Source organism: Eleginops maclovinus, chromosome 2 (genome assembly GCF_036324505.1).
Source record: "Eleginops maclovinus isolate JMC-PN-2008 ecotype Puerto Natales chromosome 2, JC_Emac_rtc_rv5, whole genome shotgun sequence".
NCBI classification, from domain to species: Eukaryota; Metazoa; Chordata; class Actinopteri; order Perciformes; family Eleginopidae; genus Eleginops; species Eleginops maclovinus.
This window is the reverse complement of record NC_086350.1, coordinates 17,344,803-17,368,531: the sequence shown is the minus strand read 5'-3', so window position 1 is coordinate 17,368,531 and position 23,729 is coordinate 17,344,803. Positions and strand designations below refer to the sequence as shown.

The following is a 23,729-nucleotide window of genomic DNA, read 5'->3' as shown; positions in this document are numbered from 1 at the left end:
TCTCTGATGCTAAAAGCTAGCCTTCCAGCCTTTTTTTTTTGGCCTTTCTGAAGTGCCAACACCCATCGATTCTGCCAATTCCACACACGCACACACACATCTCTCTGACTGACACTTCCACTCAGCCCATACTAGCGGGAAATCCTAGAGCAGTGTTTAAACGCTTGGTCAAGCCCTGTCTGAGTGTGGTGCTACGGGCTTGACAGAAATCAACTTCACTGGGGCTCTGCGGTTCTGTTGCATACACACACATTCACACTTCCCCAGACCCTTACACCAGGGCTTCCAGCAGCTATGATCTAGGCCAGGAAAACTAATCAGCGGCATAAGAATTTGCCCCCATCACACTGCAGTCTAATGATGAAAATACATCATTGGTTCAAGTGCATCAAAAGGATGACGTGCGAATCGGGGAACCATGAGTAACAACCATACAGAAAGTCTTGTTCTAGGATTCTGTAACTTTAAGATGCTGGATGGTTTTGAGGAGCATTGTAAACTATTCTGAAGTCACAAATCATTGTTTAGACTGGATTACCAAGATTACTGAGCTCAGTGGACACCAAGCATGGACAGTAATCCACTGTGGTGAGTTAGCAGTGTTTAGAGCTGTGACCTAAAATGATAGTGTGCAGTGTAAGTTGTCTTCACCCTGTCTTTACCCTTACCTCAGCCTTCATAAGCACCTTACTCAACTATTCAGCCTGAGGCCATACTGTGCATGCCTGTCTATTTGTGTGCGTACACAATTGTCTAATGAATATGGATGCATGCAAACATACACTGTATGAGTGTATTGTGTGTGTCCACATGTCAATCCCCAGATGCTCTTGTACCACTGCTTGACTGTGTGCGTGTGCGCGTAAGCGTGCCGTGTGTGTGTGTGTGTGTGTGTGTGTCAGTTTGAGGAGCACCCAGGGACCACTCAGGAAGAAGCGCCTGGGGCACACACGCTCACACTCAACACCCAGCCTGAAGCGAAGTGAAGCTCACTGTGCACGACTGAGGAGTCCCTTTGCTGAGCAGCATCCACCCTTAAGAAGCCCTGGTTGACGCACACATAGGTCAGACGCACAGCACAAAGAGCACGTTGATCAAAGCATTTAACTCTAGCTGAACCTGGCTCAGTCGGGTTGATGTTTAAAACATAAACTGGTTTTCCTGAGTGAGGGGGAAGGGAAAGAGGGTACTTAAGGAGCATCTCGACGTGTCTCTCTCTTTGGGTGTCTTAACCTTTATTTCTCCTTCTTGCTGTCCCGCTTTCATTTTTCCCAATACAAAATGATAAGACAAGCAGAGAATACATCCTTTAAGACAGATGTTATTTGTTATTTCAAGTGTTGCATTAACAGTTTGCTAAATAAAAAACATATACCAGGCTCTTGATGTTGTTGTTGTTGTAGTAGTTACCTCCAACAATCGGTTATCCTAGCAAAATACAAGTGTAAACAGTCAGCCTGGCAGCTAAACGCTTCTAACTTGACACAAGGCAATATAGATAACAAGAAGAGTATTTCCCAAAATGTTAGGTTATTTAGATCAAGGCAATTTACAAAAAGGTATGGGCCAAGCTCCTTTTCAATAAAGTTGAATCTAATTGGATTTTCTTAATTCTGACATCTGTTCTTAAATTGAATCAATAGCATAACATTCTGTTAATATAAAATAAACATTGCAGATGAGGGTGCTTGCTCTACCTCTCTCTGACCTTTACTTCTGGCATGTACACAGTGATTACTCTGGTCACATGAGAGAGCCTGGTTGGCCTTTACCTTAATCAAGTCCCTATGTTTAACCCAATCACAGAGCTCTCTGTTCACCGACAGGCCTCCTGTAACACCCAGGAAGGCACACACAGGTCTGTGACATATTAATGAGTTATCACAGTTGACAGAAAGCGATGAGGGAAAGTTGGAGCAAAGAGGAAGAGGAGGGGAGAGAGAGGATGTGTGGTAGTGGGGAAGGATGAAGCAGCGCTGCCTCTTTAGAAAGGCAAATGTTCCCCGGTCCCCATTGTCTGCTGGCTGACAGGTAGCCATGGGGGGCCAAATGAGAGGGGGGCTCTGTCATGTCAGTGATTCACCAGTAGTAAGGAAGGTGGAAGAAGAACAGAAATACAGAAACAGAGGTTGAAAGGGTAAGTTACATCTAAAGTGAGTGAGAGCGCGTGTCTTCCTGTTTGTGTTCACTGACACTAAGTGATTCAGAAAGAAACCGTGATGACAGTAATGACTGCTCTCACAAAAACAAAGAACTGATTCTAGGCTATCATTATCACTCTGTCTGCATCAAGTCGCAATATGCATATGTCAGCACATATGTGGGAATATGTGCAATGTATGTGTCCGTCTGAGTGCATCACCCACATTTCAGCATGGCCTCACTCACCTCACCTCACTGCCTGAGGTTGTGCGCTACCCCCGCCTTCACTCTCTACAGTTAGTGGAGAGCCCCGATCATCCTGAATATGCCTGAATATGTATGCATGTGGGGATAGGCACTTATAAATAAGAGATGAACTAAAACTAAAAACTAATAGCAATCAAGAGTCAGACAGAGTAACAGTGTTTGCGGAATACTTGTTTCCCTGGAGATTCCACACAAGCCAGAGATCTTGAGCCAACCTTAGACCCTTTTTCCCCAAAAATGATGGCATGGAAACCCTACTATAAAAGTCCATTTTTATTTCCAGGAGAAGAGTATTACTTTATTTTTAGGGTGTGCCTCGCTCGACCTCACAAACATGCCTGAAAGCAGTGTTAGTTCACAGTAGAAAGGAGCTAGTTGTACTCCTTTATTGTATCCAGTACTTATTCAGTCTTTCCAGAAGGACTAACAAAGACAGTGTTGATAAAATTTGTTTTATTTCTGTCACGGTTTTAAATCAAGTGTGACAATGATCAGCAAGGTAAAATGACTATCTCTGCCAGCAAGTAACACGTTTTTTTTGTATCCAACTAATCAAATTAAGCATTTATTCCCAAAAAAAAAACCTAGTGGGTGTTTGTTACAACAGTGGAAAGACTAATCTAGACGGTTTTGATGAGTTCTCTTTTGTTTGTAGTGAGCTCGAACTAAGCTTGTTTTACAGTGATCAGATAAAAAGACAAAAGAAATGTTCCTTTGCCTGTGAATAAAGTTTGGTGGCTTTAAGGAGAGCCTATGAGTTGTATACTCTACGTCAATACACTATAATAATTGTCCAAATCCCCGTTGATCTTATTTAATATATATTTTAGCTATGGCGCTGGTAAAGCGGTGGAAATAACGCCTTCAAGGTATCGTGTTTCCATCGCTGCTGATTGGAGCGGAAGCGATTACATACCCATGACTACTGCAGTCATTTCTCTCCGATATGAATTGTAAAATTGACCACTACACAAAACAAGGCAAAATCCTTGTATTGGTGGGGTTCAGTAAAAGGGGCTTTAGTGTTGCCATTGCTGCATTGATAGCCAAACGGAATACCATCAATGACACTAGAGGGGACCACTCTCCCCTTCTGTCCTACTATGACTTATCACATCATAAGGTTATTATCACCAAAACCATTTTAGTCCATATTTGAAAACACTAAGGCTGCACTGCTGGGCAATAAACTGTGTAAAGATATGATATGGAAAACTTTTACTCTGAGCTGTACACTCACATAAACACTACATCCCCCAATGAGCTATTAAAGGCCTTCTGGTAGGAGATAAAAATCAATAGAAAGCTTCTAACTTCTGGGTCACATTCAGACACAACTTCATGGTTCCTTGTGACAGTAATTCCGTCTAAGCTTTCTTTGTCCCCTCATATCTTGTTTTTTCTTCTTTTTGGATACTGTTTCACAGAATGGTTGAATTTTCCTCCCCACCTGTTGGTGCTACACTAACAAATACAATACTACTATAATTTTGTCTACAAAAAACACGTCTCAATGTGAAATCTGCTTTATCTTAATACTTTTTATCATTATCATTCAGGTTAATGTCTGTCCAAGTCTATGTTTCTAGCACAGAGTACAGACTCAGAGGAATGATGAGCAAGTATCGTGTGTGAAAATGACACATATAGGCACGGACACTTGACATGACGCGGATTTGAGTACATAGATACTTGTTTTTCTTTGTGCTATCTGGTTTTGTGTGAATATACAAATGGATGTGATGTCATCCAGACTCAGAGGGATTGGTTAGATCATACTGCTGTCTTATCTGTCTGTTTCTGTAATGTGTAATGGAAACCAGTGAATCATTTTGGGTAATTAGTTTCTGTGTTGTCTGCAGTGTCATCCTTCAGGGAACAGAAACAGGGGGACTGAAGAGGGGAGGAAATTATGAGACCCTCGCCAACTAGCTAGCTGCTAATAATGAGGCATACATGGGACAGCAGGGCAACAGCAAGACAAAGAAGCTCACCAAGAGTGACAGAGACCTTTCTGAATGAATCACGGTTTCAAATCTAGACTGGCTGAAAGAAGTGGAGAAAAGGTATAGTTGATTCATGGCGATAAACCAATAAGGCAGAGGTGAACAAACGATTTCCTCTAAAGACAAACATTTCTCAGAGCAGCAGGCTTCACTGGAGGCTTTATTGGCTGGAAGCAGAGCCTCCTCTCTCCAAGTTTTGTCAAGCGTACTGTATAACACCTGTACAGAAGCAAGATGCCGTTATCTTCGCATTTGTATTTCAATGACAGATATAAGAGTTGTTTCAATCTTTTCTTCTTACCTTTACTAGAAAGCAGAAAAGGGAATTTCTTAAAAATGTAAATATTCCTTTGGAATGGTGCTAGCCCTATCCTGATTGAACTAGTATCATTTTGACCTGATCTGCAAAACCTGGTATATTCATTTAAAGTGAACATATGTTTCTCTGTCTCAGAGCAGCACAAAGACCAACCATGGTTAATGGGTTTCTTGCCCTACAACGGCCCCATATTGTTTAACATTCACTTTCTCAATGTCAGCTCTTCAGCAAGTACTCTGATGGTCTGCTTCCATCCAACTCCCAAGCACACCAGGTCCACGCACACGCACACGCACACACCCCCCTGGCCCCCTTCTCTCTATTTCAGTGGCCTCTGACATAGATTGCCACGGTGACATCAGTCAGCCCTGTTGGCACGGTGACCCACCCTTCACCTTGTCAGGTCACCTTGGATCACACTGGCCCCCTACTGGGAGTGTTTTGTGTGTGTTTGATGTGTATGCATGTGTGTGTAAGCAGGCTTTTCTGGCATGTCTCCAAACTAGTTGGCAATGTGCCACTGGCCTCCAATTTCTTCCTTCTCCACTTCTTACCTTACTGAATTTATAATGTATGCATACTTGCAATTGCTGTACTAGTGCCAGGAAGATGCATAGTGTTTGCATGTGGATTGGTTCTCAGTAAAGTTACATAACAATTAAAAAGGGCAGCCATCTGTTTCACCCTGGTCCATGAGTAAGCAGCGATGCCTAATCCACTATATTGTTTGTGTGTTTATGTGCATGCACTTGGTTGCATGTGTGCACACACATAAGTGCGTGCATAATCTATCGGCACTTTCATAGCACTCGAGTGGGCAAGTTGATAATCTCACAAGGCCAGGGCAGAATAAAATTTAATCCTAGTAGATGAACTCTCTCTCTCTGTTTATGAAATGGGTTATTTGTCCATTTGTTCTTCCTCCTCCTCCATGCTCACTTTCCTCTTTTTCCATGTATTTCCTTTTACTTATATTTCATAAACAAAAGCATTTTCCAGCTTTTGGACATTGTAGATCATTCTTGTTTTTTCCAAAATCTCTAGCTGCAGCCATAAATTCCCAAGTGGTCCTGTTATGACACAAGTTCCCCTTCAATTAGAGGCAGTCGCCCTGCATAATGTGGCCTGGAGCAACATTAACCATAGATTAGTAAATATGGTGCATCAGTAAAGCCAGGAGCAACAGCCTCACCTATACCTCTATTTGAGACATATCTATCTTTGTCTCTGTGGGTCATTGGTGAAATTATGAATCATGTAGCAACAATTGGAATGAAATGAGAAATGTATCTTAAGTAGTAAGAGTTTTATTCAAACTGCACATAGCGATATGAGTGTGTTACCATGGTGACCACAAGTGACTATATTGTTGTCCACAGATAAAGGCACGCAAGTACAGAAGTAAACAGGAGCAGTAATACACACACAGTAAATCTAAATAATTGGCACTACTGCTCTCCCACTAGAAGGGGACTTCTCAAGTATGGAGTGAATATACAATATGTGCATCTGTGTGTTTGCGTGGGATGGTGGGGTTATAGGAGGAGGACTGAACACAAGCAGAGGGGGGTCTGAATTCAGCATCACTATCTTGACTGGGACCCCTCACTGTGAGATGCTGTCAGAACTCTCCGGGTGTGCCAGAGAACGTGGTGTGCTAGCATGTGCTTTATGCATATGGCGTGTAGGTCTGTGTGACTATTTTCAGCATCAGTAAAGTTGATTTGTGACATATAATTTCTCCAGAGCACAAATGTATATTCCTTATTGACTCACCCATAACCAAGGCTACAGGAAGCGGCATTGGAGACCAGTCAGACAGTGCAGACACACACACACACATACGAGGTGACAGCATCAACTGCATGCACAGCCCACCAACAAAGCCATCTGTGTGGGCTACATCACATGTGACAATTTTGACAGGTAGAGAGGTTTGAGATGAAAGCGCTGATGCATGCGCTGCACACACACACACACACACACACACACACACACACACACACACACACACACACACACACACACACACACACACACACACACACACACACACACACACACACACACACACACACACACACACACACACACACACACACACACACACACACACACACACAGCATTACAACCTATACAAAAACACTCTGGGTCACTGATGAAAGACTAATAATGCCTGTGAAAGAAAAGAAAGCATTAAAGAAGGCCAGGGGAGTAGGCAGGCAGGTGGTGTTTCTGCTTTCTGAGCACCCAACATTATGGGCATCTAGGCCTTTCAGTATCAGGAAGGCTGCAGACATTTAAAAAAGGGATTGTGTGGATAACAATACTGATGAAAGGGAAGGAATGCATTTATAGCTTTATAGATTTGTGTGCGAGGAATAGGATTAAGCATTAAAGAAGACAGGAGTGAAAAAACTATTTAAAACAGTCTTTGGATGGCTTAAACCAAAAATATAAAGATTCAAAGTCAAGGGAAGGAACAGCGAGGACACAAGACAGAGATATTTAGAACGAGAGGAGGTCGGTATGAGACTAAAGGTAAGGAAGAGGTCACTCTTGTACTCCATTTCATTAACTTCAGAGCGATAAGTGAGGATATACCACAGAGCAAAGCTAGAGAGGGATACATGTTCACTGGTGATCCCATTAGGCTGAGAATGGGTAATACAGAGAGTTGGAAGAGAAGAGACATAGCAGGGTGACGCTGAGAGCCATGGGGGAAGCAGTGAGGGGGGGGTTCAGGAAAGAAAGGTAGAGTTGGACAGGCAGAAAAAAAAAGGATAGAATGGAAATGAGGGGGATTGAGCGATGAAGAAGCAGGTGGAAAAATGAAAGCGAGCAGGGGAAAAAAGCACCTTTGAAAGAAAATGAGGTTGGTAAAACCCATTAAAAAGACCTCAGCTCTCAGTTTGTTGCAACCTCCTCTCTGGGCTGTGGATTTCATTTGTATTTCACTACAGGCTTGGGAAAACCGAGGGAACCCCTATAAAGAACATCTACCAGTGATTTAAATGTGATGGGGATCATTTTTATTTTTTATGGAAAATATGTAGGGCAATTTAAAAGCTATTAGATGCCCAAATAAAATAATATCTCATAGGCTAACGGCTTGATTTAATTAACTTGTTTTTTACTATTGGCTGAACTAATATAACCACAGACCGCTATTTGTGTTATTATAATTTGACTGTTCGCTCATCCAAATGATGCAGAACTTTGGAAATGAATTATTATTTTTTGCCAAATAATGCAAACACAAGATTTCTCATTCTTTTTGAGGCCATTGTCTTGTGCCATTTGAGAATTTTTTAGAGATTTGGAAATTGTAATAACTTGCCAAAATGACAAAGCCGTGTATATTTGGAGAGAAATATATAAGAGAGAACATGGCTGTTTAACATGATATTGCAAACAGCCAATAAAGGCTTTAAGGCACATTTAACTTGCACTGTGAATCCATCAACTAACGCCTTTGCTAATAGCACGTCACATTTAGACTGTTGAAATAACTCGCTGTGAATGTTTAAAATGAATAAGAGCTACCCTCTGGGGGAAGAGTGCTACTGTATTATTCAAAGAGAAAGTAACAATATGGCATTGTGTGAAAGACACAATGTTATAAGATCAATTCACTAACTTGTAAATGCAGATTCCAGGAGAGGAGAAGACAGTAGACTCCAGCTATTAGGGTGTCCATGTCAAATGGAGCATGTTCGCTAGTTTCTTCTCAGCAGTGCTTGGCACATCTCTTCGGGACTGATAAGGTTACTGATGTCCTGAGGGTGGGGGGCATGTTGAGGTGGAGAACCTGATGAAAGTTAAAACCCTCCTCTTAATCACTGTCTTTAGCGCCACAGGCACCTCTACTCTGACCCTATCAGCCTACCTAGCCCTCAGAGATAAATCTCTCACACACACACACACACACACACACACACACACACACACACACACACACACACACACACACACACACACACACACACACACACACACACACACACACACACACACACACACACACACACACACACACACACACACACACACACACACACACACACACACACACACACACACACACACACACACACACACACACACACACACACACACACACACACACACACACACACACAGAAAGTGTGTGTTCATATTCTCATGTGCAGCACTGAAGAAGAAGGATTGTGAGATAACATTGAAGTACTTTCACATTTGATTTCAATAACCTTATTTATGCACCCTAATTGTGCCCGATAGGAAGGATCTGCATGCATGCACACGTATGTGCGAGAGGGGGTATGGGAGTGTTGAATGCTAGTGTGAATTTTTCGAATGACGGGTTGAGGGTGCACTGTAACCTCTTTGTGTCTAGGGTTAGAACACATGCACAAAGAAAGGTTGCTAAAACTAAACAAACATGCAAGATTATACAAATATTTCTTTTTGTTTTAACATGTATTGGAATACAAGCTGCCTCGAAGCCCTTATCGTTTCCTTCAGCCATTAAACTGTGAAAGCGCCCAAGGGGAGATCAGTAATCACCTTATACGGGACTGCTTATGCACAGCCAGATAGATGAAGGACCCTTCTCCACCTCTCCACAAACCACTCTTAGCCTCGCCGTGAGAAATCAGAGACACGTGTATGAGGCACATGTAAAGGCAAGGGCCACGTCTTGTGGGGAGCCTCTGTGTGATCCAGAAGAGGTGGGATATGCGTCCTGAGACTCGCTAAATGAATCACTCCATAGTCTGGACACACATCCCAGGCCCCAGGGAAGGGCCTCTGTGAGCTCTCGGTACTCTTCTCTCATCTTTGTGCCCTCATACATGAGACTTCTCACATGTGACGTAGAAGCTGCTTCGGTGTGATTCACAGGGAACAAGAACACTTCATTTAATAGCTCTTCAAAGGAGATAAGGGCAGGAGGGAAGGTCTTCTCCTAAAGTCAAAGCACACAATGGGGGTATATTAACTACCTAGCCTGGGCAAGTGGGATATTTAAAGGCATGAGGAATCAGGTGGTGATCTCAAAGTTAACTCTCCTTTTTTTTTTGCTTTAGTTTGATATGTAGTTTACTGTATAGCTTTAGTAGGAGACAGGTGTGTGTGCGCATTTGTTTTTGTCTCCTCAGCCTATTTATATTGTGTTTAAGGCAGAGAAAATGTGACTTTTAATTAAAAAGGTCTGCTAGATTTAGTGTTGCACTTAGGGAGAGACAGACAAAGAAAAAAAAGGCAGAGAATGAAATAAACAGAGAGGAGGCCCAGAGTAAGGCTAACACACACACCCAGCCAACAAGAAAATCTCTTTCTGGTTTAATGAGCCTCATCTAGCCTGGACTCATCATCAGCTGGGATTTTGAAAACTGAAATAACACATCATTATGCCGACTCAAATCACAGCTGTCTGCAGGTGCATGTAAATGTGTTCCTGTGTGTCTGTCTGTCTCTTGTCAAGCTGCATTTGTCAGTGCTAAGAGAGAGATCAAAAAGTGCCAATCTGCAGTCAGCAGAGCTGGGCTCACACAAAGACAATTCACCCCCAGGTAACGGTTTTAATATTTCATAAAGTCTCATTAAGACGTGAGTATAGTAGTTTGAGGTATTATGACACTGGCAAAGACGGAGTAATAAATTCAGATCCATTGCAAGCCTAATAAGCACGAGTCATACATACACAAGCTTTAGGGCATTTGAATCATGAGCCAACTACACCAATGTTTTCCATTTACAGCAGAAAAGATGAGGCCTCCCTTCAGTCCAACTAACTTTAAAGCTATTACCTTTCCGAATAACAATCAAGCAACAATTTCCCATTAGGAGGGATGGAGCACTGGGCTATTCCAATGTACCTTATTTAAAACCATGGAAAGTAGGAAAATATCAAACATGAAAACAACCACCTTTATATACATATACACACACACACACACACACACACACACACAAAATTACATAAAACAACAATGTATACATACTTTAAATTTGTAGACTGCTACCAATGCATTATTTATTAAATATTGCCCAAACTGCATACATATTTATAAAACAATAATGTTGTGGCATCACTAGTGCAAAGCAATGTAATGGCAAATGATAAAATATGAGAAATTCACACACATACACATTTTACTGATATCGATGTCCTATTACAATTGCCATCTTCCCCTGTGGTTAGGCTGAATGACCTATGATGATACATTCAGCTCATTCTTTAAAAGCAATTACCAGCTCTGGCCCATAAAGCCAACACAGAATATGCTTCTTCCATTAGATGTACTATGATAGTCTCCTTTCACATCAAATTAGCCCATTAACACAAATACTACCGAATGGTTATGTATGCGAGTTGCTATTTTCAGTGCTACAGTTTCTTTTTTTCCTTCACAGTGGGAAAGTATTGAGACAGAACAGAAAAGGGAAGGAGGTGATTCATGCTCTATATACAAGTGCATAGCCTCCATAATATGAATACCTACAGTATCAGATGTGAATCTGCATTTTTTTTTACATTCATAATTGCCTGTGTACCCGTTTCGAATGTGAAACTGAGAAATATGAAATGAGTGTGCAAACATAGTACATGTTATGTGCCCTTGCGTGTGATCAGATTGGCAGGTATATACTGCAAGAGAGTGTATGTATAGGTTTAATTGAATTCCTTCTGCTATTGTGCAGGCCCACAACACTCTGGCTTATCCGGCCTGGAACTGCTCCCAATGAAATCTAATCAACCTGCATGAAATGAGCCCTACCTGAGGAGAATGGTGAGAGGCTTGCCGGCTGCAGGGGAGTACCTCCATTAGGTAGCAAGCGAGGAAACGAGGGAGCAGGAGGCAGAAGGGTCAAGAAAGAGGGGGGTTGCAGTGCAAGTAGGAAAAGCGGAATAATGGTTACAGAGGTATTAAAGAAGGGGGAGGTGTTTGTCTATTAAGGTAATCATAATATTTAATGTCTTTGGTTTACAAAAAGGAAAGCAGTTTTTATTGTTTTTAAGTTACATAAGCAATACCAGCCAATATGGAATGAAATGCTTAAAATGTAAGACGTTTAAACGCAGGAATTCATCAACTATTATGAGAGAATGAGCATGACACAATGTTATCTTCTGCATATAACCTTACAATAATGTCATTGCTGTTTGTTTGATCCATGTGTTCTTAAAAGATAAGATGAGCAGCTCAAAAAATGTTCTATAACAGCCCCTATTTCCAAAATAGGCCCAGAGAAATCTGCTACTGCATGTCCATCAAAGCAAACGAATACAGAGTGCATTACCCAAAGAGAAAAGTAACTGTCATAATGGTCATAATAATACACTCGCATGAGTAATGCGGTGTCACACGCACGCAGGGCTGCATATGTCGTCAGTTTTTCCAAAACCCACACAGGCATGGACATAGACAAATGGACATGCACTATTGGCTCACATTCATGCTCTCATTATACAAACCATAATGTATCAAAAAAGCACTGAGGGCAGCTAACACAGCTGAACAACCAAAATACTAACTTACTCGGGCAAAGAAACACTCCTCAGCATGCGAGTTAGCACATGGAAATGTGTTTCTGAGGCCGCTATATTATATATATGTTTTTTTTAAATGCAAGTAACTTCATCAATACGGCTTAATATACACTAACTGTATTGAATGCTACGCCAAGTGCTATCCCTGTCAGGTAAACTCTTGTGAGGTTAAACAGAGGACAGAAAAGAAGGATGGAGGAGGCAGCTTCCTAATTGTCCTAAAGGCACGGGGAAGGGTGTGCGTGTGCTTGTGTGTGTGCGTCCTCAGGCTCTGTACTGTGAGCAGTTCTTCCTGCTGTGGGTGCATTTCCTCAACTGATGACGTCAGAGCTCTGCTGCAGTCAGATGGAGAGCTGGGATTCCTGTAGAGGTGATAAAGCATCCACTCTGCTGCTGCACAGCACATTCCTGGGTCTGCGTTTGTGCAAGCATACCTCCATATTTTGCACTGTCTGTGAGCAACTGTGTGGTTGTGTGAGCAGGATTTGAATAATAATAGAGGCACTGACCCTGAGAGATGCTTTACCGCTGTGACTCTTTTTCGCACTCAGCAACTGTCTCCTTTTTGAGCCTGCCCCCTTCCCCTCTCTGTCTCTCTCATGTTCATCCGTGTCCCGTGAGTTACAGCTCTCAGACCCTGCTATGTATTGCCAGAGACCCCATAAAACAGGAGCATGCAGTGCACACTAAAACACCAGCTCTCAGACAAGTACACACATACACAAGCTCAAGCACAAACACACATCAGCAGCCACCACAGAAATAAGCAGCTTTTCCTGATGAATAAAAAAAAATGAAAAAAGTCAACCATCTGGGATAAAGAGATGAAGCCTCTCTCTACTTCATCGCTCTTTCCCTTAATCACTCCATCAACTGTTCATTAGTCAGAAAAGAGTGTCAAAAAAGAAAGCAAGGGATAAGATAATACTACACTAAGACACATAAAATAAGCATTTTTTTCAGTTACAGAGTGCACTCAGAGTGTTGCGAAAGGCCAAAGGGTCATTTTACTGACTGATTATTCCTCTGGCACAAAGGCCTCCAGTACAGCTTCTGACCTTACAGCAGGATAACATTGGATTGAGTGACTCAGATTTGAGCCCATTGAAGGAAAAAGATTTTAAAAAAAATTGTAATGAATAATGATAGGTTTTTAAACCTGCTATTGATAGAATTTATGCAAGATTTCTGTTCAGGTCAAATGAGAGCAAATTGTTTGGTTCTGATTATACATTATACACAGCCCCTGATCTTAAGATGTTTTGGGGGTTTCTCAAGTTTACCACGACCCCCCATTAGAAGAAGTTACAACATGGAGAAGATCTGAATGCTTGCTGGAGAATTGTTAGCCAATAGAAATGGGGCAAACAATCCAAATCGGAGAGCGTGGTTTGGAGGGAAGTAGCATGGGCTGAACCCAAAATTCAGGACACAGACACACAGACACACAGACACACACACAGACACACAAACACACACACACACACACACACACTGGGCTCTCTGCTTCAAGTATGACATCTCCCTGTGATCCGAGTTCATACTTATACATAGTCATGGTAGAGAATTCGACCTGGCAGCAGCCTCAGAGCACTGACCTATTCGCTGATGAAGCGGCAACACGGAAAAAGCAAACACAACAAACTGTTTTTCTTGGCTGGACCACTGATGCCGTTACACCTGCCATCCAGGTGTTTTTTCTGTAAACTGGTAACAACACTTCCAATCGTCATGAGAATAGCAAACTGAACCAGCCCTGCTTCCCCTCTCAATGAATAACTGATATTGCAGGAGGTAAAAGAAGTCAACCTGGCAAATTCTCTTTAGCCTGGCCAAATGTCATAAGCCAGTGCCACAGAGACAAGCAGCCAGCGCAGGTTGTTGGTTTGTGACCAGTCATGCTCATCTAAACCGATCACATCGAGGGCTGTCTGCTTTACTTCATATGCCAAGCCACGTCTCAGGTGTTTTTCAGGCACGGACAATGTGCTTCATAGCCTAAAAAGCAGACAACAGAGCGAGTGGCGGTGAAAAACTATGAATGCATCACAATTATCCTGCCCCGGCCATCTGGGATACACTGCACACAGTAAATGAGTGCGCATTTTCATTCATGGAGTTTTTCTGGGAAAACAGTCCAGGGAGAGTTGCCAGCAGGTCTGCTGAAGCAAAGGCACTTTTTAATGTAATTTAAAAAGGCATTCATTTACTGTATTCACTCTGGAGTTGCAGTGTTACTCCACTAAATCTTGATATGTGATGTGATATTATTTTAATGGAAAGGCTTCCCAAGTTAAATGGCCCATTTGGCTAAACATTTAAATTTAAACAGGTTGTAAATAGAATTTTCTGTGTAGCCTACATTACTTATCTTTACACTTGATGTACTCTAAATACCATATGTATTTATTTAATAGAAAAATGCTTTAGTATGCAATTTTCTCAATAAATCATTTTATCCAACTACCTGGATAAATATTCACTTCCAAAACTTAAGTAAAAGATAATTAACAAATATATCTATTAGAATTTTAAACACAAATAAATCACAAGAAAATGTTTTAAATATACCAACAGGTATATCGTACACAAAATGTTAAGGGCAGAGTAATAACACACGATTAATTTAGTTTAATATTTGGGGAGTTTATAATATTAGTTTACCATATAGTGTTGCAGATATTAACCATATTGTACACTTTATTTCTGAAGTCTTTTGCAACGCAGGGCTATGGTAAATGCTGCTGTGTGAATTGTATAAGTGTGCTGCAGCAGTTAAAAAACTGTCCCAAAGTCAAGGTCACCAGCCCAGCCATCTATTTATTAATGAATAAAGTACAGCAGGGCAGACAGCAATGGGGGGGTGAACACAGCGCTTCCCCCCTGATCAGAGGACAGCCTGCCAATGCTAGCTGAGCTGACAGCAACTAAAGCCGAGGCTCCCCACATGTGCTAATCTCCCAGATTTAAATGGGAACACAGCACACAGTGCAGAGCACAGAGCAGGGCAAGCTTGTCTGATCCATGACCGTATGTCTGAGCACACGCACAAGCACACGACATACACACACATACAGCACACCTTTAAAAACGCCATCATACGTTCATACACATTCTCATTTCCAAGGCAGATAAACAGAAAAAAGAAAGATAAAGAGAAAGTTGCATGTATCGAAAGTACGATTAAAGTAGATTTCAGATAGCAGCCACTTCCAGAGTGAGAGTTATCATGAGAGAGTCAGTAAGAGAGGAGAGAGAGAGCATTCCCTTTCTTTCTTCATGAGGGCAGACTGGGAAACAGCAAGTAGCAGGGAAACCATGACAACCAGACAACCAACCTTGGCAACCAACCCAGCATTCTCACAGTCAGAGCCAGACAGGCAGCTAAGCAAGAGTTAATCTGAGCTGGGTGAAAAAGGAGAGGGAGAGAGAAACAGGCTGATTAAGCCTACTGCTGTGCGCACAGACGTTTAGTATACTGTGTCTTAAAATGCGTCATGTGGACAAAGACCCAAAAAATGTGGCAGATGATTTGATGACCAGCCGACTGGCAGCATCAAAAGTGCACCAAGGCTAGGGCAGGTACTGAGATGTCAAGAACAAAATACTGAAGCAACAGTGAGAAGACATAATTGTAACAATTTGGAGCACCGCTGAAAAGAGAAATGGTGTTTTTCTGCTTGCATTCTCACTGCTGTGCTGGAAAACTAGCAAAATACAATTTTAAATAGCATGAGGCAATAACATATTACATGAAACACAGCAGCCGAGCAGGCCTGCGATAAAGACAAATAGATGGACAGAGTGAGAGGAACAGATTGTGTTTGTTGCATGGATGTGTGAGTAGGGCGTCATGGTATAAATAAGGGAAAATGGAACAGAGCACCATGCCATCCTAACATGATTCTCCACACTGTATAGCATGGCAGAGAAACACTGACAGTGGAAGTGCAGAGTTAAGATGAAACCCAAATAGAATGCGATGGGGCCTGTCCAAAAGATACACACATGAATACACACACTTGGTCATGTTGGGCCACAGAGACTGTTCACAGTGGTGCTTCACTTATTCCCTGACCTCCCATCTAAAGATTGAGCCCTTTTCTCCTCTGGAGGTCAGCAATAGAGAGATGAAAGTCCGGGAGGAGGGGAGAATAATGAAGAGGTGATCAATACATCGCCTTAATTAATAACCTCCATTGCAGTCAGAACGTTCAAGAACGCTTTATGCTCTCTCAGTCCAAGGATGTTGTTTCTTTCTTATACTCCTCATCCTCTTGCCTTTATCCTTCTCTCTCTCCTCCCCCTCCCAATTCTCCACCTCTTTCCTCATCATTAATCTCTGAAAATCGTTGGCTACATACATTCCTCCCAATCGATGCAATTCCACCGAGGTCTTGTCTGATTTACCACATGGCTGAATCCCTGTATGAATCTTGACTGAGCAGAAGAGGGACATAGAGGGAGAGAGATGGAGTGAGATGGAGTGATGCTGATGAGAGAAGGGGAGCACTAAATGACAGGGACCATCATCATTATATAACCTCAGCCGAAGTCACAAACAAATATACTACAGGCTTAATCCTGATTCAGTTTACTTCAGGCAAAGTTTCTTAGCCGCGCCATGAAACAATGATGATGCTGTTGCAACAACGGTTCTATGTTAATGCATACACATTCAAAAAACACTTCCAAATAGCCAACATATGCCTCAGCTGAAGCAGACACACTCGCACAATACCCTACCGCCATTTAGGATACATTTCAGGGCTCAGGGAGCAGGGCTTTGGCTTTAGCCACACAGTCAAACAGCTGAGACCATGCAGGCTTGGCTTCCTGCTCCACAGCTCTGATCCAGCTTGCTAACACAGGGTGCTCCCCAGCTGGGAGCAACACGACACAGCCACTGGGTCAGGGATTCTCTGACTCGAAGCTCTGAGCAGACCCATTGAAACATGGGTTTATCATCGCAGCCTTTCATTTATATTTCCTCAGCTCCCCAATTTTAGGTCAAAGCTGCCAACTTTTTCCAGGTAATCTTGTGAACACAGGGGAGATAGACACCTGTGTTTGAGCTCGATACAGGTATCAAGATTATTTTAATGGCACAGAGGCTCCAGGTCACCGAGAGTTTGAGCACCTGCACTGCTCCCAAGCAACACACACAGATGCCTTTAGTATCTGTGGATTTGCCAAGTGGTTTTTCATTGACAGCATTGACTGAGCATTCCCGTCTCACTTGTCATCATCAGGATATCATGTGCTGCGAAACAGTATGGATCTCTTCCCCCAGACAGGAAATCTTTGGGAGTGCCCATTGATCTGAGTTAACCAATGCCCGACCCACCAGCTATCAATCAACGTCGAATTAACGGTTTTACGTTACCGTGCAATACAACAGACTCTCAGAACGGTCCATTTAATGTGTTCAAGTGTAAATAAATGAAAAGAAAGACAAATGAGAGCCTTTACTCCCTCATACAACAAAAACAGCCAAACACAGAAACCCACAGTAACAGTTACAAACTGGCGAGCCCTTTGCTGACATAGAGACAACAAAAACAGCTGGACCCTGGCTTAAATGCATTGTAAGCCTGGTGAACCCAGAACAATAACTCTCCAGTAAATAGACAGAAACAGAGAGCTCAGAATAGAAAAAGACAGAGCAAACCACAACATCACAGGCAGCTCTTTTTTAGATGAACAGTCAATAGAAAAGCCCCCGAAGCACAGATGATTTCACGTCAATCAAAGAATCAAGGAGCCTACGTGTCAACCTCCAACTCTTAGCCTGTCAATATCTAAGTCTAAAAAAAAAAAACAGGGACTTACACTGGATTAACAAGCAGTGTTTTCCACACAATAGGCCTCTATTCAATAAGGAACAGCCTTTAGGAAAAGAGTAAAAGGCAAATCACGGTGGTGTTTTCTGAAGCATTAGCGGAACACAGCAGTGATTCAGCCTGACTTAAGTCATGGCACTGGAAAAAACACAAATCCACAATCTTTAGCCCTGTCAAACAAAGCTTTACAATTCTTAAACACATAAAAGCTGTTACTCCAAACCCTAAAAAACACTCAAAAGGGAGGTCTCAACTTCAACAAATGTTTCCTCAGTTGTCAAGTTCGAGGCTTGAGTCAAACACAGTGCATTATACAAGAGGCATATCATGGGGCTAAATTAATGTTTGGTAGAAACAGAAAGTTCATTGGCAATTTGGCAGTGTTACAGTCATGAGTTATGAAGAAGCTGCTCTGATGTTGATGTATTCATACACTACGATTCTGCTTGAAAAAAAATCGTGGTCCAGTTCAATCATTCAAACACAATGACTTTCTTTGGATTAAAAAATGGCCTCCATGTTTCTGTGGCTTTAGTCCCAATCAGTAGCCAGCCATGCAGACACTCCATATCTATAGACAGTCCCCAATGCACACCTGATACAGAGGGAATCATACACACGACAAGTCTGGTGTAAACTGAGCCACAATAAGTTTTCAAAAAGAGCCATCGTACTGCTTATGTTGTTGTTGTTTTACCTTTCCAATGCATTTTATTTTCTACCGTAACAGAGAGGTGCTAAATTGATAAGCTAGAGTGGGCCAACCCACAATACCTCTGGGCCACGTGAGCGTGTGAGTGAGAGCCGAGGAGACTTTGGCTGTGTAGGGGATTAGATCAGGAAGCCAAATCAGAAGCATTGTGGTGGCTGTGTGTGTGTGTGTGTGTGTGTGTGTGTGTGTGTGTGTGTGTGTGTGTGTGTGTGTGTGTGTGTGTGTGTGTGTGTGTGTGTGTGTGTGTGTGTGTGTGTGTGTGTGTGTGGGTGTGTGTGTGGGTGTGTGTGTCAGAACATGGCCTAATCACTTAATGAACACGGAACAGCACCACTCCTCTGAGCAGGACAGCCAGATCAACCAGAGTCCTTCCGCTTTCTCCACTTCTAATAATACCGGCCAAACGCAGCCTGGGAAAGCTCACAGGGGATTTAATCCACTGGACGGTCCCATCTGCCACTCAACATTGAGCCCGGCCCATTGGGCGAACACAGTTGCCGGGCCAACCCTTTCCGTGGGGCCTGGGAAAGAGATCTAACAGATTATGCGAATGGTTAATGGGTGACTGGGATATTATGCGCCGCCATTAATCTGAATAGGTTTGGCGCGGAATAGCTACACAGACGCCAGTAACCAAATGATTTTTCGAACACAACACTCGCATAAAGCAGGGCGCCATTATTGCTATCTCACATTTGAAACATGAATGTGTAATTGAAAAACCAGGCCCAAAAGCATTCAAAATTAATAGATTTGATCTGAAATGTCTCTAAGTGAAACATTGATTTGTCAGAGTTGTTTGATTTGTAGCAGCTTGAAGTCATGATCCACGCTGACCTGCAGATCACTTCGTTTCCTATCATTTGACATCTGAGGCTGGCAGGAAAAATGCAGCCAAACCTGCCTCGACATTCACATCGTTACAGCCTGAGCCGTACATGATCTCAGTCACTGTATCATTACATGTCTGTACATAGCAGACAATAGTGCCAGCTTTATGCCACAATAAACAGCCATTAGACTCTTGAGAGCTATCAGAAAAAGAGTGGAGTCTGGCTGTGAGAGAGATCCTCCTATAAACACAAATGATTAAATACGAGTAGCAGGAGAAAGGGAAACAAGCCAATGTGTTTTAATACTGCATTTGGTAGGAAAAAGCCAGCTGGAACATCACGCTGCAGATATGTCAGGTATTTTGCATTGCAAGTAGAGCTATGCTGAGTATGATTGCTGCATATTTTGGGAGTTGTGTGTCACCTAACATGTCATGCACTGACCTAAAGTCCAAGTAAGGCATATGCACACATTGACACCATGGAAAGGCAACCAGACTAACTCCATCAATGAAAATGGAGGGACTCGCCAGGTGAATGAAGTGACAGAGGAGAATATTTCAAGAAAGCATACTGTCTGAGAAAACACACACACATGCACACACTGATGCTCAGCATGACCAGATGGAGCGGGTAGAGGGAAGCAACGCCTATTGTAGCCGTTTTAGGCAGCAGATGGGATGAAAATCTCTTGCAGAAGAGGAGAGGAAAAGTCTCTGACTCTCTCTTTCTCTATTTAAGGGTGGTGAGCTTACAGAGCATGCTGCATCACTCCTGCCATCTCTGCCTATGCACAGGGCTGTGCCTGCCTCTCCTTTCACATGGCTCCTCTGGCTGCATTCTCACTGTGAACACCCATGCTCACAACAAGGCTGAAATACTGTATAGGAAACACACACACATTCAAGCATCAACTGCAAAATAGCATGAAATATTAAGATAATTAACTCCTCTTAAATTGCTATGCAACTTTGACAAACTGCAGTGTCATTGCTGTCTTTGCTTTAATGAAGCATGTGCTCCTTATTAAGGAAGCCTAGTTTCATATCCTAGGGTAAATACAATACAATTCAGTGTAGCTCTTTCCAGCTCTGCAAGCAGCCTATGGTGTTATCTGTGAAGGTGGGACCCTTTATTTCGGTGGAAACCCACGTATTGCAGTCAGAGCCTATAGAGACGCCTGCCTCAGTGCCTACCTGCCCAAGGACTAAGAATAGATCAATGTATCAGGCAAATCGGGATTAACGGCGTTGTCCTCCAATCACAGGACACACACACACACACTCAAACAGGGGATACGAAAAGTTAATTTCCACAGCACATCACAGTCACCATGTTCGGGGTTGGATGGTGTCCACCACGTTGCTGTGATACACACACCCAGTCCAACGCCAACGCACAACCAACAAACCCATGTAAAGCGACTAAATCCACCCCTCCTTCCCCCTCGTCCCACTGTGTGAACAATGATCATGTCAGATTGCCGAAGAAAAAACAAACCCCGAAATAATTCACTCCAATGCTTGGCAGGTGTTTGCAAGTAAGCGGTTAGTTTTTCACCTGCAGACACCCAGCCGGCCAAATTTCAACTCGCTGCGGAGCGCATCGAAAATAAATTGTGCAATTAAAAAGGGGATGCAATGAGCAAGCTGTCCCAACTAACCTGTCTGTCCTTTCCCGAGCGTCTTCTCCAAACGGTAAGGTCCCACGTAATTGGCATGTTGGGCACCGCTGTTGTCTTTACCGGACGATGACATGTCGAATCTGTGTGGATATTAGACACTTTAAAATGAATTAAACACTCCTCGCTGGAGGTCCAAGCCGCTGTTGTCTCTCCCTTAACTCCACACAGCCTCTTTTCTTCCTCTCGGTCTCTCTCTGACGCTTTCTGTGTCTTTCGCCCAACCTCACTCGCTGTTAGAGGAGGTGAGGTTCTCTCTTTCTCCTCTCTTTTCTCCTACCGCTGCAGACGAGCCGCAAGTGCCTTGAATGTCATTGTCGGAAGCTGCGCTGCCGCTGTGAGTCTATGGGAGGTGCTGCGGAGCCGCCGGATGGATGATTGACAGCTGATCCAGCCAATCATAGAACTTAAACACTCCCCGCTGCCCGCCCTGTTTCTTGTTGCTGGAGCATTTTTGCATTTTTTAAAAGAAAAGTTACAGGTTGGATCAAAGGAGCTTGAACTCACATAAACTCTTGACATAAATAAACTTGAATAGACGTTTAACTAAGTGTTAAAAAGTGTTTAAGTGTTTTACATCAAAATCGAGAACACAATAACACACTCTAAAGCACACGTGTATGAAAAGAATGATTCAAAAGGAAAATAAAATCTTTTTCTGCAATTCTAGTTCAGCTGGTAGTAACATGTTGACACCTTTTGATACATATCCCCCACACACATAAAAGGGAATATATTACAAGAGGGAAATTATTAGATTATTGTTTAATTAATTATTAGATTACTTTGCTGAAAACAGGAATAAAAATATGACTTGTAGATAAACGTATAAACGGATAAATGGTATTAAAGTAGACGCAGTGCGGTTTCTTTGCTGCCTTCAGTGTATTCATTGTGCAGCCATTCTCCACAATTTATAAAATGGGAAGAGACAATCAAACACGTTTTTTTGTAAGGGGGGCCCCTTGGGCAAAACATGCTTTCAAAAACAGCTGCATCTAAGATTACACATAATATTATGTTTTTAAATAAAACAACACATACTAAGAGTTTGCTGGTGCCAATTCTCTAACACATTTGTCATTAATCAAATTACCAAAAGTAATTGATTTACAGTAAACTTTCAGGGGCTCCTGGGGGATTCAGCGCTGAGGCAGTGGCCTGCATTACCTTGTTGTATTATAATCCAACCTGTGGGACTGTAGTAAACTCAACTGTTGAAGCTAAACCAGCATTACTCCACACACAATCTTTCACCACACACTAATTCACAGATATTTATACTGACTGAAGTGATAGTATTTCAGCAAAGAATTGTACAACAGAGTAGGAGAGTATTTTGTCTCTCACCTCTCATCTTACTTTTTTTTCTGTGCTTTCCATTGCTCTTGCTCTCACACACACACCAACACTATTGCGTACTGGTGTGTGTGTGTGTGTGTGTGTGTGTGTGTGTGTGTGTGTGTGTGTGTGTGTGTGTGTGTGTGTGTGTGTGTGTGTGTGTGTGTGTGTGTGTGTGTGTGTGTGTGTGTGTGTGTGTGTGTGTAGCAGGGGAAGAGTGTTGGCCCCTCTGATTCATTTCACACCCCACTGGTCTGAGACCTGTGACTGTGGCTCTGGCCTCTGTCTGTTCCCCACACCCTGAGAGAGTACAGGTGTCAGGGGACACATGCAAGAGAAACACACACAGATATCCTTGCGCACACACAAAAACACAGTGTGACCTCTAAATATTCTTCATACAAGGTTGAGGGGGCTCCTGAAATATTAAGTAGAAGGTATTGCATCAACACACCAGAGGCTACTTCAAAGGCATAGAAATTCCAAAAAGATTCCCACACTTTCCTCTTAACTATACAGACTTTGCTGAATTATCATCATTGCGTTTAAATTATTTATTGCATAGGAAATGACATTGTTGTAGTGCAACATTTAATTTCCATTCATCTTCCTTCTTCACGCAAGACCAAACACAATATTGCTTCATATTATACATCTTGTAAAACTAAACAGACAGCGACAAGCAATTGGGGAAATACAATTTGATTTAAGTTATAAATTCTGTAGGTAGCAGATAAATATTCACGTATAGCCACGTCTTACAAACAAGTAAGAGATTGCAACATTTCCTGCCTCCTCACTTTTCATTCATGAACTAACCCTCTTACACGTTAACACTCTGCACATGCCCCAGTTTAGTGCCTTTGAGAACTGTGTTGAACATGTGTGCTGTTTTCCCTGATGCCCTTCATCACGCTGGGAGCTTGGTTTGTGCAGGGAGGTGTGACCCAAAGTATCATCCACGTGACCGTGTGGTGCCAGGTGGACCGGGCATATGATGTCAGCACCAGGTGCCAGGTGGGCACCTTCTCAATAATGCATCATGCC

General features: G+C 42.5%; 1 protein-coding gene across 9 annotated transcripts in view; it reads right to left on the bottom strand.

Moving 5' to 3' along the window:
• The window catches only part of brsk2a (BR serine/threonine kinase 2a), a 150,836-nt gene extending 129,201 nt beyond the window's left edge, over positions 1-21,635 (bottom strand). For all 9 annotated transcript variants that reach the window (XM_063876375.1, XM_063876409.1, XM_063876355.1 and 6 more), the window contains exon 1: positions 21,324-21,635. In XM_063876375.1, the coding sequence (XP_063732445.1) occupies positions 21,324-21,417 (94 nt within the window). In that variant the 5' untranslated portion in view covers positions 21,418-21,635. The remainder of the gene's footprint in view (positions 1-21,323) is intronic.
• Between the last annotated feature and the right edge of the window lie 2,094 nt (positions 21,636-23,729).